The sequence below is a fragment of the Colias croceus genome, chromosome 24 (assembly GCF_905220415.1).
Source record: "Colias croceus chromosome 24, ilColCroc2.1".
NCBI lineage: Eukaryota > Metazoa > Arthropoda > Insecta > Lepidoptera > Pieridae > Colias > Colias croceus.
This window is the reverse complement of record NC_059560.1, coordinates 4,997,279-5,013,922: the sequence shown is the minus strand read 5'-3', so window position 1 is coordinate 5,013,922 and position 16,644 is coordinate 4,997,279. Positions and strand designations below refer to the sequence as shown.

At 30.7% G+C, this 16,644-nt stretch overlaps 1 protein-coding gene across 2 annotated transcripts; it reads right to left on the bottom strand.

The window, feature by feature from the left end:
* Positions 1-9,484: 9,484 nt before the first annotated feature.
* LOC123702786 lies at positions 9,485-10,885 on the bottom strand. Of its 2 annotated transcripts, none has more exons than XM_045650585.1 (3): positions 10,729-10,885; positions 10,449-10,507; positions 9,485-9,758 (listed from the first exon to the last, which is right to left on the bottom strand). In XM_045650585.1, exons 1-3 carry the CDS (start codon positions 10,796-10,798, stop codon positions 9,489-9,491), a joined length of 399 nt encoding a protein of 132 aa, XP_045506541.1. In that variant the 5' UTR covers positions 10,799-10,885; the 3' UTR covers positions 9,485-9,488. The 2 variants fall into 2 exon arrangements, with proteins under 2 accessions (XP_045506541.1, XP_045506540.1); XM_045650584.1 differs by having other exon boundaries at positions 10,449-10,511; positions 10,733-10,885.
* Positions 10,886-16,644: the final 5,759 nt, after the last annotated feature.

The window sequence follows — 16,644 nt, the reverse complement described above, 5'->3', positions numbered from 1 at the left end:
TAAGTTTCACTTTTACCGTGGTTTCATAAAACCACACAACATTTTTTAATCATAATACTGTATGACATAGGCCCTAAGTCATATTGTATTATGTTATTATCTGTGATCATTCTATACTATCCTGTAATCACACATAGATTACTCCTGAAAAGAAACCTTTTTTTTAAAGATAACATTATTCCAAGAAAACATAATTTGAACAACATTCATACGAAATATCTGAATATCTTTAATCGCTACCTCTACCAGGGAATAAAATCCTTAATACCTCTACCAGGGAAGCCATATTTGTATTCACATAAACATCACAAGCGAATGTAGCAATGATTTTATCTACAAAGCTTTATGACTTATGGTTAAAGGGTTTGGATAACTTTTAGGTCATGAGAGGCAATATTTTTGCGATATGAACCTGATACTCATCGTATTTTTGGGCATTATTTATGTGCGTATTAACCTACTTAATTAAAACGAATGTCTAATTAAGTATATAAACATATCTACTGGGTACTAATTTGTTGCTAAGCGCAAATCTCGAGAACAGCTGAACCGATTTCGTTAAATATTATTTTATAATATTCCTTGAAGTACGAGGATGGTTATTATGAAGAGATAACGTAAACATGTACCACGGGCAAAGCCAGGGCGGACCGCTTGTTTTCTAATTAATAAAATACCTTTATGGCAAATGGTAAAGTGCTTTCAAATGCCAGTATAATATTATAAAGAGCTTTATATTATGAATTATGATGCTACATACCCGGGATGAAGTCTGAACAGAGAAATATATTATTCATTTAGTTACGAATTATGTATCTTTCTATTTTCAAAATAATGTAAAGCAGTTTTGGAGCTTATTTTGAAGGAACAAACAAATAATACCCCTCTACAACATTTTACTTAAACTCTACGATTTCAATTTCCTTCCTTAGTTCAACGAAATAGTTTTCCATTTCCTATTTCATGGAAATTTAAGAAGCGAATTCAGAAACGATTGAATTAACTTCAATAATTATGTATTGAAAAATAATAAAGATTAATTTTAAAGCGGCCCCTCTTTATATTATTACTTCACATGGGTAGGTTTTAAGCCCCTGTAAAAGATGAGCTATAAATCAAAAACATTTGCGCCTGATAAATTATAAAAAAATTATATTAAAAAAATGTGTGCGTGTACTAGTGTACACACGTAATAAGTGAAACTTCTTTATGACCTTATTTTTGAAAAAATAATTTACTATATGCAACTTTACAGAAATACGTCGATCACGCGTGGTAGAGATAAGAAAAAGATGACGCGTAACGAAAAAATGTTACACTAAATTTTTTTCCAACCTCGATAAAGAAGTTTCACTTCAATTATATTATACTGTAAATGTGTATATGTGATGTATGTATATAGGTACTTAACGTTAGTCTTAAGGGTTTGGTCTAGTAGTGCAAACAAATGCATCCTGTCATCCTATATGTAAATAATACAAATGTACTAAGGGAAAGTTGCTCCACTTAATTTTTAAAAATTAAATCATTCGTATGCATAATTTAATATTCGTAATAAGTACCTAAAATGACAATTTGAAACAATTTTCGTGAAAATTACACCGGGTGATTCTTTTTATCAGTACACAAAATTTGCGAATACGTTCTATCAAATTTTGTATATCATAAAAAAAATGTAATGTTTGTGTAAAAAATTATAAAATAGAAAAATGCGCAAATGAAAACAAAAGATATTTATTTTTGACTAGCTTCCGCCCGCGACTCCGTCCGCGTGGATGTCGGTGTTCGCGTGGATGGTTTATTTCTCCATTTTGAACTGGGAAGACGTTTCTCACTAAATTAATATTAGACGATTATGATTCACTCCAGTCCAAACAGCAAATAAGCAGGCTTCTGCTTCTGCAACGTTTAGTTGTCCCTGAATTTGGAAAAAATAGTCATGTTTCTTATCTATGACAAAAGTGTTATTTTTTTGCATTGTATTTCAAATATTAAATTTTTTATTTTTAACCGCATCTTCCGCATTCATGTATTTGGCCGGAATTAGACATTTAACTTCTACTTACTAGTCCCATTTTCCCTTCTTGATATGGGAATGTATAAAGTAATTTTTTTAGATATTTCTCGTTATACTTTTAAAAAGTTATAATTGTCATTTTGCTCATTAGGTAAAGTAATTTCGATATCAGTTTTAAGTTTTTTGATACCTGCAATAATAACGTCATAATCGCCTGCATATACTTATCGATTACACCCTGTATACAATCCACCATCCACATTCATAATGTTTTCCTGTCCTCCTCTCCTTTACATTTTAAATGAGTAAATCTGCTACCACTGAAGGATGTTTCATTGTGATCAGCAAATTTTCACCACTGTTGTCGATTATTTGTTTTTCATTTTTAATCAGCAATTGGGAATCATCAGTTTTATTTTTTGCAGATTGGTGATGTACCCTAACAATACGTCGAAAAGGGAAAGCATCAACGAATTATCGTTTTCGTCCTCTTTTTTTATTCTTCGCGTCTCTGTTACTTGTGTTTGTTTAGTTCTCAACACCTATTGAATTTTCTATGTTATTGTGATCTTCCATTACATCTGAGTTTTGATGATGTGATGATAATCCATTCGTTTTAATATTGGTACTTAGAGGTCTAAACTAGAAATGGTAGACTAAATTTGTCAGCGCGTCTGTAAGATCAGAATATAAAACCAACATCCTGTATTTAAGTTACAAAATTAATAATCAAATAACATGCCGCTACGTTCAAAATGACTAGAAGAAAAAATTAAAACACCTCGACATATTTGGAATTTTGGAGTAAACAAATCATTTTTCCCGTATGTCCCAAGTTCAAGTTCTCAATACAAGTTTATATTATGTTTCGTATTTCTCAAACGAAAAATAAACATTTTTGGAACTTCAAAAAAAAATTATATTATAAGAAAATTTATGAGCTTACTTTAGTTTTAAAGAAATATACATCCCTTTACTGACACCCCGTAAAATAACGAAATTTTTGCCAATCACCTTTGGTTTCATTAACTTTATGTTCGAAGATAATTTTTTTTCTAGTAGTTACACGCATATTTTTTTCGTTTATTTTCCATATCGAAATCAAATGTTTAAAAATACGAATATTTGCACAAAACTAAGATAAAAATAATCAATTAACAAAAATATTAAATTTAATGAAGTAGAGCAACTTTCACTTCGGTATGAAGGAAAATCGAGCGTAGAGCACACGTCAGAACGCTCCGGCCCAAGGAGCGCGACTAAAGAAATTCGCTAGGATTTTTCCTACTTATTTTAAATATTTTTTTAATATTTAAAGAATTATCAAAATTCAAAAAAAATTTTTTTAAAGGTTTAATACTCATTCAACTCGAATAAATTAATGGAAAAAATAACTTTTAGCAGTATTTATCAATAGTTTTTGTAAGGCAAAAAATGGGAAATTTAATGAATTTATAACGTTCTAATTAGGAAAATCATAAGATTTTCGGCAATTGTATTCAGCAGATTTTAATAACGACTATATAAGGATAATAATGCGCTGATCAAATTGTATAAATTGTAATCGGTTGCAACGTAGTGAGTGCACAAACTTAGCTCGAAATGTCTTTGGGGGAAAGAGACTTATCTTGAAGGCCTGATTAAGGTAACATAAAGTAACTTTATAAATGTGAAAAAATTCATGCGCATTGCGTATATAACACTAATTGATAAACAAGAAAAAAAAATTCAGTTTATCATTTCAATAGCCGGGAAAAAATTGTCAAATAACTTGTTGAAAACGCAATTTTGCTAGACTGCAGCCTTAATATCATTTTATTATATTTGTACAGAGCTAGTCGATTTTTAAGAAATATATTTCTGTAAGCCGACAAAAACAAAAATGTTTTAACTAAATTGCTACTTACAATGTTTTTAAGATTGCCGCTTAAAAAAGATTTTCCCCAAAAATACCTTAAAGTAAGTGTTCTTCAAGTACTTAATTCCTAAGCCTTCCCTTTGCAAAACGTTAAGCCATCGAATAAAAATGTAATTAATTACGTGGAAGGATGTTTATTTGATTTTAGTAGAAATTAATTTTGAAGCTTACGAAAAGCGTCAACACGTTTCGCGTAAACAACTTTTTTGATTTAAAATAATTAATTTCATAAGCCAGCTAGCTATATTTAACCAACATTGAAGATCTTTCTCAGTAATTAACTAGCTGATTCGTCTTAACACAATGCTTATTTTTGTATTTTTAATGATTTAGGTGCGTACTTATAACTAGATGGACCCGACTTTTCCCAGGTTGACCAGGAAAAAATGTTACTCTGCTTATGGTAAAAGAATTGTTAAAATTGTATTAAAGTAAATTGTTACAAATTTACAAATAATAATGTCCCTGCATAATATCTAATATTTTCTAGTTAAGATTAACTGAACCACACTACCGATTACTCATGCCATATTACAAATATTTTCGGGATTAAAAATAGTTATATAAATTATTCCACCTCTTCAGAAGCATCAGTTAATCCCCCAAATGATTTAAAAATGCGTTTTGAAATATAGCACTATACAATAATAATATCATTTATCCTACTCGTTTTATCAAGCGCATCTAATGAACAAAGTCTATTCACTACCTCCCACTACCGCCATAAATTTTACATACTGAGAATAATTATTATTTACAGGAAAGCTTTGAGTTATTATTAAACTCTCTGAAAATTGCTGCAACTGATCGTTCTGCGAAGTTTTAATTAATAAATTGAAATTTAACCTAATCTATGCATTTTTTAATACATGGATATAGCTTAGCTAATTTGCAATGGCGTAAAGGTACAAGTCCGAAACGGGCCGCAGACCGCAAACTGCAAGCGACAACACTTGTTTCTATGAACATTGAACATCTATGAATCGCTGCGCGTTGCGTCTGCAGGCAGCAGTGTCGCCGCGCTTGGAATCAATTTCATAGATGTTCATAGAAACAAGTGGTGTCGCTTGCAGTTTGCGGTCTGCGGCCCGTCTCGGACTTGTACCTTTATCATTCTCTTTTCAGTACGTTCATTCCTATTCATTCATTCTAAGCATTATAAATAAATATCAAATAAATGACAGTACAAAAAATAACCTTAACATCATTTTCATACAATATTACAGTAACAGCTTCTAACCCGGGATTTGCCCAAAATAAGAGTTTATATTATACTAGCTTTCCACCCGCAGCTTCGCCCGCGCAGTTAAAGAAAAACGCGCATAGTTCCCGTTCCCGTGGGATTTCGGGATAAAACCTATCCTATTTCCCGGGTTAAAAAGTAGCCTATGTCCTTTCTTGGATATAAAAATATATCTATACCAAATTTCATGCAAATTGGTTCAGTAGTTATGGCGTGATTGAGTAACAGACAGAGAGACAGAGTTACTTTCGCATTTATTATTAGTATGGATTGTAGGTGACCCTGTAAGGTACCCTTGGTAGAGCACAGCGTAGACTTTAGACATGCCTGTTCTGCTTTATTTCAGGAATACACCATAGTAAAAGACGTATAAACTAAAAAACGTCTAGGAAATTTGTATGCATAATATTGTTATCTGTGGTGTTATATTATCTATGCCAGCTTAATATGAAATGATGACCTAACCCCTATAGAAAGTTTCCGGTGTGCTACATAGGAAAAATAAACGCTTAGAATAAAGCGATTATGAATGTACACCTAGAGCAAGTAAACCCACGGAGAACAGCTAGTAAATATTAATTAACAAACATAATAGGTATAATGAATTTCTGAACCAATGAAGCGTTTAAATTAATAAAAGATAATAATATGTATATAAAAATAACTACATGCTGTACATCTCAAATGAAATCGCATTACCTCTATTTGTTCCAGTCTAGTGGTGATGGAGTATTTGTGAATTCACTTAATGCATAGCCAATCTTGTTAAGCTAATTCCTAGACTAAGTTTAAAAATGGCGTCGTTAAAGAAATGAAAGTTATCAGTTGGATTGGACATTTTATTTTATTCGAAATCCAGAAATTATTTATCATCCTACGTAGGAATTATGAATACCTACTTATATTTTTATTTATGCTAGTAACATAATAAACGAAATTTTTACGTAAAGCTCTAATCACATTGAGAGCTAAACTTTTACCTTACTTTTACAATAATTTTTTTTTTAACAAAAACTTAAACCACACAAAACGTATCTGAACGGAATAACAAAACTTATATAGGACAAGCAAAGAGCCAGTTTTCAACTAAAAAAAAAAGAATCATCGAACTCGGGTTTTATTCCAGAAATCCTACGGGAAACGAGAACTGTGACTTAAATAAAGATTCATTAAATAAAGAAATATTCTATGAAATTAATTTACATTAATTTTACCACGAAGTAGCAAATCAAGTTATTAAGACTAAGAAATATAGTTGTTAGAAAACAGTAAAAAAAATATTCAAAACAAACAGAATGCTTTTGAAAACATTCCACAATGTTTCGGAAAAACATGTAGGTACCTACTACATTTGCATACATTTAACATTTGTATACATTTACAGTTTAACAAACGAATGTATAGACACAGAAATTATAAATTAAAACATTTTTTAATTTTTATTTCTTATATTTATTAATATAAAGAAATGATAAATCAAATATATAAAATATTTTTCTTCATCACTCTACTAGCAAATACCACATTTGGGAATTACATTATCGAAAAGGTATTTTATACTGCCATTTTAATAATTATGTTATAATTATTCTTAAAAATAAACATTACCTCGTACAATACAATAAAAGTACAATAAATCCACTCAACTAGCAAGTATACTTTAACAACATAATAAATTATAATATTATATTGGAGCAAGACGTATAAACTAAAACTAAAATAAATATGATACTTACATTTTCATTTCATCTCTTAATATTTATAAATCTCGTGTCACAATGTTTGTCCTCAATGGACTCCTAAACCACTTAACCGATTATAATAAAATTCGCACACCATGTGCAGTTTGATCCAACTTGAGAGATAGGATAGGTTTTATCCCGGAAATCCCACGGGAAAGGGAACTATGCGGGGTTTTCTCTGAAAACGCGGGCGAAGCCGCGGGCGGAAAGCTAGTAATATTATATATTTTCATTCCTTCCAAGCCAGCTGCCAGAGGTCGTGGGTTCGATTCCCACCCGGCGCAAATATTTGTGTGATGGACATAGATGTTTGCTCTATGTCTTGGTGAAGTATTTATTTAAAATTATATATTTATGTTGATCAGCCATTTGATTTCCATAACACAAGTGAAAGCAGATCGTGCCGTATGTGAAAATTGTCCAGAAATATTTATTTATTTATTTTCTGATTAAAGTTTTTATGTTGGCAACTCCATTCTTTTTTCCAAAATATATGTAGCAAATTCCATCAGCTGTAATGAAAAGAAATAAATGAATTTCAAAATGGGCCTAGTCATTACGAAAATTACCCCACAACAAAAACTCTACATTAATATCAATTATTACTTTTCAGGGTAATACTTCAGACACTTCTGATAATATATTTAACAACTCAAGTATTCGGGTATGTATCAATGTTTTTGGAGTGAAATTTCTTTAGGCGCGTTGAGAGTAAAATTTCAAGGTCGCATCATGGCAATCCGTCATGGAGTAACGCGACGATTTATGTATCTTTGAATCATGCCAAAGTTTCACTTCTGACACGTGTGCCTGGCACACGCTTCGTTTTTTTATATTATTAGATAACTTTTCCTTATATTAATTTCCAAATAAAGTCAAAAGTCAAATTTCACCTTTTATGAATGTAAAAGTGCAGGAATCGTATTCAATTAAAATTTCCTTTTTATGAAAAAAGTAAACTTACTCAGTTTTATAATCTCTGTTTATATTCACTTAGCACTTATTCCATTATATAGTAAGAATAATATTTTAACAACATCTCTCCGTCCCGGATTTTATTATGTAGTATAAAATGTAATTATCCAGAAAAACTTCATGTATTTTTTATTAAATTCTATGAGTACTCTTTGTCACTCTGCATATTTTCTTCTAATCATCTTTGTTGGTGATTTTTATTATGTACTAGATGCAGCAGACGTTGTTCTACCATATTGCCCCGTTTTCGTATTTTCTAAATAACAAACTTCAACAAAATATTATCCGAATTGGTAGAGCCGTTCTCGAGTTTAACGGCTTACGCTTAGCAACACATTTTTATGTAGATTGTAAAAGATAATTCATATTTAAACGTTTTACTGGTAACATAATTATTATAATATAATATTTAATTTATAATTACTATCTTAATTAGTAAAAAAAATGTAATTATATAATTGGAACAACCTCGCAGGCTTCTAAAATACATTATTTAAAACTTATAATGACTTGTTTTAACTTTTAATGAATCCCGTTCCTTACAGAGGGCCAGACATGTAGAATTTGCTACAGAAACAACTTTATCCCACGTCCTTAATACAATTGCGAGAAATTATCCAGATTTGAAAACAAATAAAGGACAATCTATTGAAAAAATCAAAGAACGGATAAGACGGAAACTGCGTCAGTATATGAAGAAGAAAAATATGAAAAAGGCCATGAAATATTATAATGCAACGACATAATAACCACGTTATAGAGCAATAAACTTTTGATAATAATTATTATGTCTATTTTTATTTGGATACATCATCCTTTTATGAAAATGTATGTACCTGCAAAATAGATCTGCATATTCCTTGTGTTTGTGTTTCTGAGTCAAATAAACTTTATTTTATTTTTTTATTTATTTTATTTTATTTGGTGACGTTAATATCGCATGGTTAGGTATACCCTGCTCAATTTTGTCGCTTTAAAGCGATTTCCCGTATTTGATTCCCTAATTCATAGAAAAAAATGCAAATTTTTTGAAAAATAAACTATCTAGTTTAAATGTAGATACTTATCTAATCTCAGACAATCTCTCTCTAAATTTAAATTATATCCACGCCAAGTTTTAGGATGTATATTGTATATTGTATATTTAAAATATATTTTTACTAGATTTCCGCCCGCGACTTCGCCCGCGCAGTCAAAGAAAAACCCGCAAAGTTTCCGTTCTTGTGGGATTTCCGGGATTGTGTCATTTTCCCGGAATAAAAAGTAGCCTATGTCCTTTTTCGGGTATAAAAATATCTCCAATCCAAATTTCATGAAAATTGGTTCAGTAGTTTAGGCGTGATTGAGTAACAGACAGACTGACAGAGTTACTTTCGCATTTATAATATTAGTATATTGATTGTAAAATATCTTGATTTTAATATCTCTCTCCATGTGTTTGAATAATTAATTAGTTGCTTAGCAGCCTTTTGTTCCATACCTTAGTTAAATTCTCTAAAGCTCCAAAACTATCTACCAAATATATCACATTACTCTCTTTTACCGTCGGGGATAGAGCGAATACTTAAGAGCAAAAATAAAACAAGACGTAATTCAATCATTCATTTTAATATGAACAATAATATCAACAGGCTTTCCCTTCTCGAGTTCTTTCGACTCTGATAAATTGGAATCCTTTCCTCTTAGAGAGGTTTTCACGAATCTTTTACCGTATTTCCTTTTTGGTTTAGCCTTCTTATGAGTTTGAACATCATTCTTATTTATCTTTTTCTTTTTGTGTTTTAATTTCTTTCTCTTGGGCTCTCTGTAGGAATATTCTGCTCTATTATTTTCATAATAGTCGGGTTGTATCGTCGATACATACTGTAACAGATAAAAAAATATTAATAGGTATTATTTAGTTGGAAAAATGTTAGTATTTGGTAGGTTCATGCTTAATTGAAGATTGGAGAAATCAGGAAAATTACTATTTTGTGTGGTGTGGAAATTAAAAAGTGAAAAAATTGAGTATATAGAGTTTTGAACACGGTTGTTAGATTACCTACCAATTAATTTGATTTGTTCAACTATAGATATTAAATAATTTGGTTGCTTATCACAACAAAATGAATATAATAATAATAAAATAGTTGTTACATTATTTTATGAAGTTAATGTTTGTTTCAGATTCAAAAATTTTATATATTAATTTTGTCTAATAAGCAATCAAATTATTTAAATATCTTTAATTAAACAAATCAAGTAAAATCGGTAGGTTTTGAGTTACATAAATTACTAATCAGTTGGGCTACGCACCCTTAAAATTATTAAACCTGTATAGTGAAAAGGTTTGTACCTAATTATCAACTTTAAATTACATAAATCGTTCAAAAGTAACGTTTGTGGCAAATTAAATATTGTAAAAAAAATAATTTAAAGGCCGGCAAAACAATCGCAAGGGTACCTAACGTTGCAATTTCTATGGGCGGCGGTGAACACCTTACATCAAGTGTACCACCCGCTCCTTTGCCGGTTCTAGTAATAAAAAAAATATATATTGTATTAAAATCTTACCTTGAATTGTAAACCTTCTCTGCTGCTAAAGTCCAGAGGCACAACTGCATGTCTTGCTTCTACCTAAATGAAAATAAATAAAATCAATAAAAACTTTTCATACAAGAAAATCCGTAAAAATCCGTAAATACATTTTGTATTATGTATTTTGCTATTTATAATACAAAAATTAAGGGATATGTAATGTATTATGTATTTATATGATTCGTCTATAGATCGTAGGTATTTGAAGAAAATTCTATAGAAGATAATAATTAAATTTTATAATAATACCAATTACCAACCCTATTCCGATCACCAATAAATTCTAATAAAACTATTAATACGTAAATAATCCACTCATAGAACATTCTTCAGCTTCACAGCTTTATCAAATGGTGCAATTTATGGTTTCCTAAACAATCTGGTTTACGTTTAAAATTCAAAATATTGATAAATCTCTTGTATATTCCTTTTTATAATTTTCTAATCCCGAGCTATATTTATTAAACAAAGTTACCACTCTGAAGTTAGATTATTAGTTCGTCCTTTTCTTTCATATTCAAAATCGTATTTCTATCTCCCCTGGCAGCTTACTTCAGTGCGGTGAAATACATTACATAGAAATTAACAATGTAGAGATTTTATCATTACCTAATTAATATGTTATACATTATACAATATAGTATACGTTAATTCCTGCAAATCACATAATAACTACCTAATTATAAATATTAAAATATATCCTTCGAATGTTATTTAAGTCACTGAAAAACGACATTACTTCCTTCCTACCTTTAATAAATTTTTATTTAACAATACTATGTCATACTAGCTTTCCGCCCGCGGCTTCGCCCTCGTTTTCAAAGAAAAATCCTATGTGTTAATCCAAGGAACCCTCTATAATTATGTGTGCTAAATTTCATTGTAATCGATTCAGTAGTATTTGCGTGAAAGAGTAACAAACATACACATACACATCCATCCTCACTAACTTTCTCATATTTTATAATAATAAGTAGGATAGACTTTGAACACGAATAAAAATAGATAACTATAGAAGTTTTAATCACAGCTGGTGTTATTTTAATATATAAAATTCTCAAACAACAACTAACTAATTAAAAAAATTCTCAAATAAAACTCTTTTAAACTACGTATACATGTCGAACTTTTTAACGATGTCAAGTTTAAATATTTCAAATTATAATATTTTGTAAGCGACTTAATGGAATTCATTAAAAACAAGATTTTCCTAAATAATGTTTTGTTAATAAATACTATGTCTCATGTGTATAAATTAGATATTTGGTGTTTGGATTTCATCAAAATGTGTATGTTTGTGTAAACTGTAGGTATTCTGAGATAATTCACGTTACTGTAATTATGTAATTCGTGTATAAGTGAAAGATTAACATTATAATATTATGTACCGTATAGAATTATTCCTAGTGCGCTGAAATATAAGAAATAATCATTACGCAATAAATCTCATACAGGCCAATTATCTCTGAGGTTTTTTAATACTTATAAAATAATTGTCAAAATTAACTCCGTCTGTCATTGAAGTTATGATCTTTTAAAACTTTTCCCTATTCCAGGATATTACCAGTCATAAACGAAAGTGGCAGAATCATTTCATTTCAGGTTTTTTGCTCTACTCGCCGTAAAATTCCCTCATCCCATCCCCTCATATGAATAGTAGAAAATAAAATTAATTAAATACATACAATATGTCTATAAATCACCTATGAACTGATTTTGAAGAAATTCGGAAATAGACTACAACTTGGAAAAGTTACCCTTTCAAACGCAAACTCAAACTCAAACATTTATTTATTCAATTAGACTACTTTTAGTAGCACTTTCAAATCGTCATTACATAAGTATTTTTAACATTTACCACTTTCTATCAAGAAAACTAAATATGATATAGGAATATGGGATAGAAATCAGTAACTAAATCTAGTTAAATACACATGTACAAAGGATATATCTGGAAAGCGAAAATCGAAAAGGTTACACTGATACTACATACTTACAGTTGTTTGAAACGGGGATTGTTCAAAGAGATCAAAACTATTCCAATAGGGTTTGGTTGAAATAATTTTTCATTTAGCTACAAAACTCTATCTTCAATGGGAAATTAAATGATACATCTACCACTTTTAATAGAGACGACTGTAGTATAGTCTGTATGAAGCTTATATTATGTAACTGCTTACTTATACATAATATATGCATTATAGGTAGCCTATATAACATCTTTATACAATTTGTTTTCATTAATCTATACTAGTTATATAAAATCTGAAGAGTTTGTTTGTTTGTATGAACGCGCTAATCTCAGAAACTACTGGTCCGATCTGAAATTTATTTCGGTGTTAGATAGCCTATTTATCGAGGAGGGATACAGGCTATATATCACCACGCTAAGACCAACAGGAGTGGAGCAATGCGGGTAAAACCGCGGGGCACACCTGTGTTTATTCTAATTGACCCAGATAAAAAGCATGTATCATTTAATATTGTTTTGCTTATACACTGTTGAAAATCAATTACGTATGTAGTTCCAACACTCTCAATATTAAGGTAGATATAGATTTATTATAAAGTGTAGGCACAGATTTAATATAATACTACAGGTATAGGTAATATGGTACACATCTGAATGACAAAAAAGCAGCATCCTAAAGCTATTGTCTAAGTTTCAATATTCTTGAATATGTGATTTTGTAAACTTCACAAGCAGGCTTATTTCGTCGGCTAACCATTTTTTGGTTCTATATGAAATTCTGCACTGCCTTGTAAACCCAATATCGTATGTAGGGTAACCACAAGTTTAATATGTAGAGTCTATAAATACCTTAATAAATATCTTATAAGTAACTTATATCCAGAGTAGGGGCAGATCCTCATCGTAAATGTGATTAAATTTATTTGAGGAACAACACCCTTTCGAATAATTTATTAATTAATCTCTATATTTCTCGAACAAGGCTTTAAAATGCGAAAGTACGTGTGTTTATTTATATTTTTACAACTTACTACAAAAAAGTCTTAATATGGTTAATAGATTAAAACATAGCACTTATCAAAGAAAAAATATATTTATGGCATACAAGATATATGCACGTGGCTTCGCCCGCGTTTTCAAAAAAAAATCCCGCATAAATAAAAATTAGTATGTAGTAGTATAAATTCTTCAGCTACTCACAAATTTCATTGTAATCGGTTCTGTACTATTTGCGTGACAGAGTAACAATCATCCATACATCCTCACAAACTTTCGCATTTATAATATTATTATTTACTAGCTGTGCCCGCGACTTCGTCCGCGTGGAATAGTGACTGCATAGTAGTTACTAAGTACTTATCTTAAATTATTGAGTAAACACAGACTACCATAAATAATTAAAAGAACTGTAAGTAAAATTTATTACTAAACTGAGCTAAACAATACAAAAAAAAATGCCTTATTAATTTTCTACGTAAAATTTCTTTTAAATTATGTCATATTATTTTTAGGCACCAGGGGGGAGGGGAGCAAATTTCTTTTCCTTCCTTCCTTGTATGGATGTTTTTAACTATGTATCGTGCAGCAACTGATCAGCTTAATCGATACTCAGTTTTTATCAAATCCAGCACAAAATCCAAATCAGATCTTTCCTGAATCCTGTCTCACGCCTGTAGGTAGTAACTAAACCGTTTAGACCGTGCAATAAAAATTAAATAAAAAAAAAAACAGCGCTACGAAGAAAAGTGCATACATAGAAAAAGGAATAAATAATTTCACAAACTTCCCGAAGATTTTTAAAAATAAATACCATTTTAAGTAAATATTTATAAAAAAAAAACAAAGTCATCGGGGCTGCCATGCCAACATCATCATAATATACCTCATGATCAAAATACATATATGGTACTTAATTTTAAAGATCGTCGGGAAGTTTGTAAAATAATTATTTATTCCTTTCGGTTTCTTATTTTCATGTAATATTTTCAAGTGAGCGAGACCTACCTCTACCTCCATATTACATTCCTACATCATATTGATATCTATAAGTTTATAAATTTATAAAGAATAGAAAAAACATCATGTCAAGAAAAGGTCGTGTTCCATCGTTACAATATTGTATTCACTGAAAAGTGCTTCATATTGGTTGAAATGGTTGTTAAATCATCTCAATAGATGGCGCGCGGTGTGTCCCTTAAGACACATAAAACTGAAAGGATAGAATAAATTCGATTGCTCAGGCGGGTCACGAGTGGCTGAGTTGGTTAGGCATCCGCCCCGGAATGGCGCGAAGGATGCGGGTTCAAGTCCCGCCTCGTGATCGAATTTTTTCTATTCTTTATAAATTTATATTCATAAAGCATTTGAATGCCATAAAAACCAAAAAAATATAAAATCTATAAGTTTGTTGCTCCTTGACATCTTTTAAGTTGGGCCGTAACCGTGCACAAATTGTAATGGACCACAGTGGCAAAAGAAGTGGTATACTTATGAAAAAATATTGCCAAGGGCCAGGCCTATGTAGCTTTGAGTAGAGTTCAAAATTTCCAGGGTGTGGCTATCCTCTCGCTCCCATATCCCCTCTTCTTTCACAGACTTTCAACCCTTCCCTTTCCATCCCTAGTAAATGGCAGAACCGATTTTGATGTAAACCATATCTAATTGTACCTATATGTACACGTCATATCCTGTAGTTTGATGCTCCATTTGGTTTATTTATCCCCACTGTCACCCCTAAAAAGCCCTAAATGTAATAAACGGATGAACTGATTTCGATAAAATATGACTAATTGTAATTCACACGTTGCCCTTTCCATATTTTGATATGCCGCTTGAGTATTTGACCACATTATTCATTCCCACTTTTACCGCTGTAATCTAATAAATGAATAAACCGAATTGGATAAAAATATAACTAAGTGTACTTCACCCGCTTAGTTCACCCGTTATGCACTTTTATTTGATATGTCACTTGGGTATATTTGACAACATTCGTTTTTTTTCATTCCCACTTTTACCCATAAAAAGGTATAATAAATGGATGAACCGATTTTGATAAAACATGTCTAATTAAACTTTACACGTCATGCCCTTTCATATGATATGTCACTTGAGTATATTTTTGACAAATTCATTTTTTTATTACCACTTTTATACCTATATTAAATAAATGGATGAACCGATTTGTTACTGATAGGTCGTTCACTTTCATTTAATATATCACTTAGGTACTTATATTTGACAACTTTCGTTTTGTTCATTCCCACATTTACCCCTATAATAATATACCTAGGTATAATAAATGGATGAACCGATTTTGATACACTTTATCTAAGAACCAGCGTCGGAAAATATGCTGCCTAACTAAAAAAACCGCATCTAATTCGGATTACCTGTTAGCGAGCTACGGTGGCACAGACAGACACACACACACAGACACACATAGCGGTCAAACACTTATATCACCCATCTTTTTGCGTCGGGGGTTAAAAATATAATACGACATAATTTAAAGGACATTTTATGTATAAAATTTACCTAGAAGTAAGAATAATTCTAATTTGACCAACCCCCCCCCCCCACCCTTGGGCACTTTCGATATGATCACTTGGACATTTATAGGAATAATAATTGTAACAGATAACTTACGTTTTATCGTACAGTGTATAGAATGCCTTAGCAAATGCTCGCCGTGAATACTTAAATGGTCATAACTTTTTTATTTACGAACCGATTGACATGAAATAAACACTAAATGTTAAATGAAGATTACCACAATATATTAGTGAAAACCGCATCTTAATCGGATAAGCCGTTTCTGAGATTGGCGTGCACGAACATACAGACAAACAGACAAACAGACAAACCGACAAACAGACAAACAGACAAACAGACAAAAAAATTTTTAACTACAGTTTTGGGTTTGGGATCGATTTAATAATAGCACCTGCTAATTTTTTTTTATATATTTTGATTGTACAGACACGACTTTTCTAGAATTTTATTATATGTATTGATTAGGATAAAAAAATTATCCTAAAAATATTGAACATTGTGCCACCCTATTACCAGCCGCGCTATTTAATAAGCGAAAAATGAAAAGTTTGAAGTAAAATTCTTTCTTTTTACCGCCAAATAAGTCTAAATGGGAATGATTCTTATCAAACAAAACCGAGCCTTTATTGTATTTTACTTAAAATG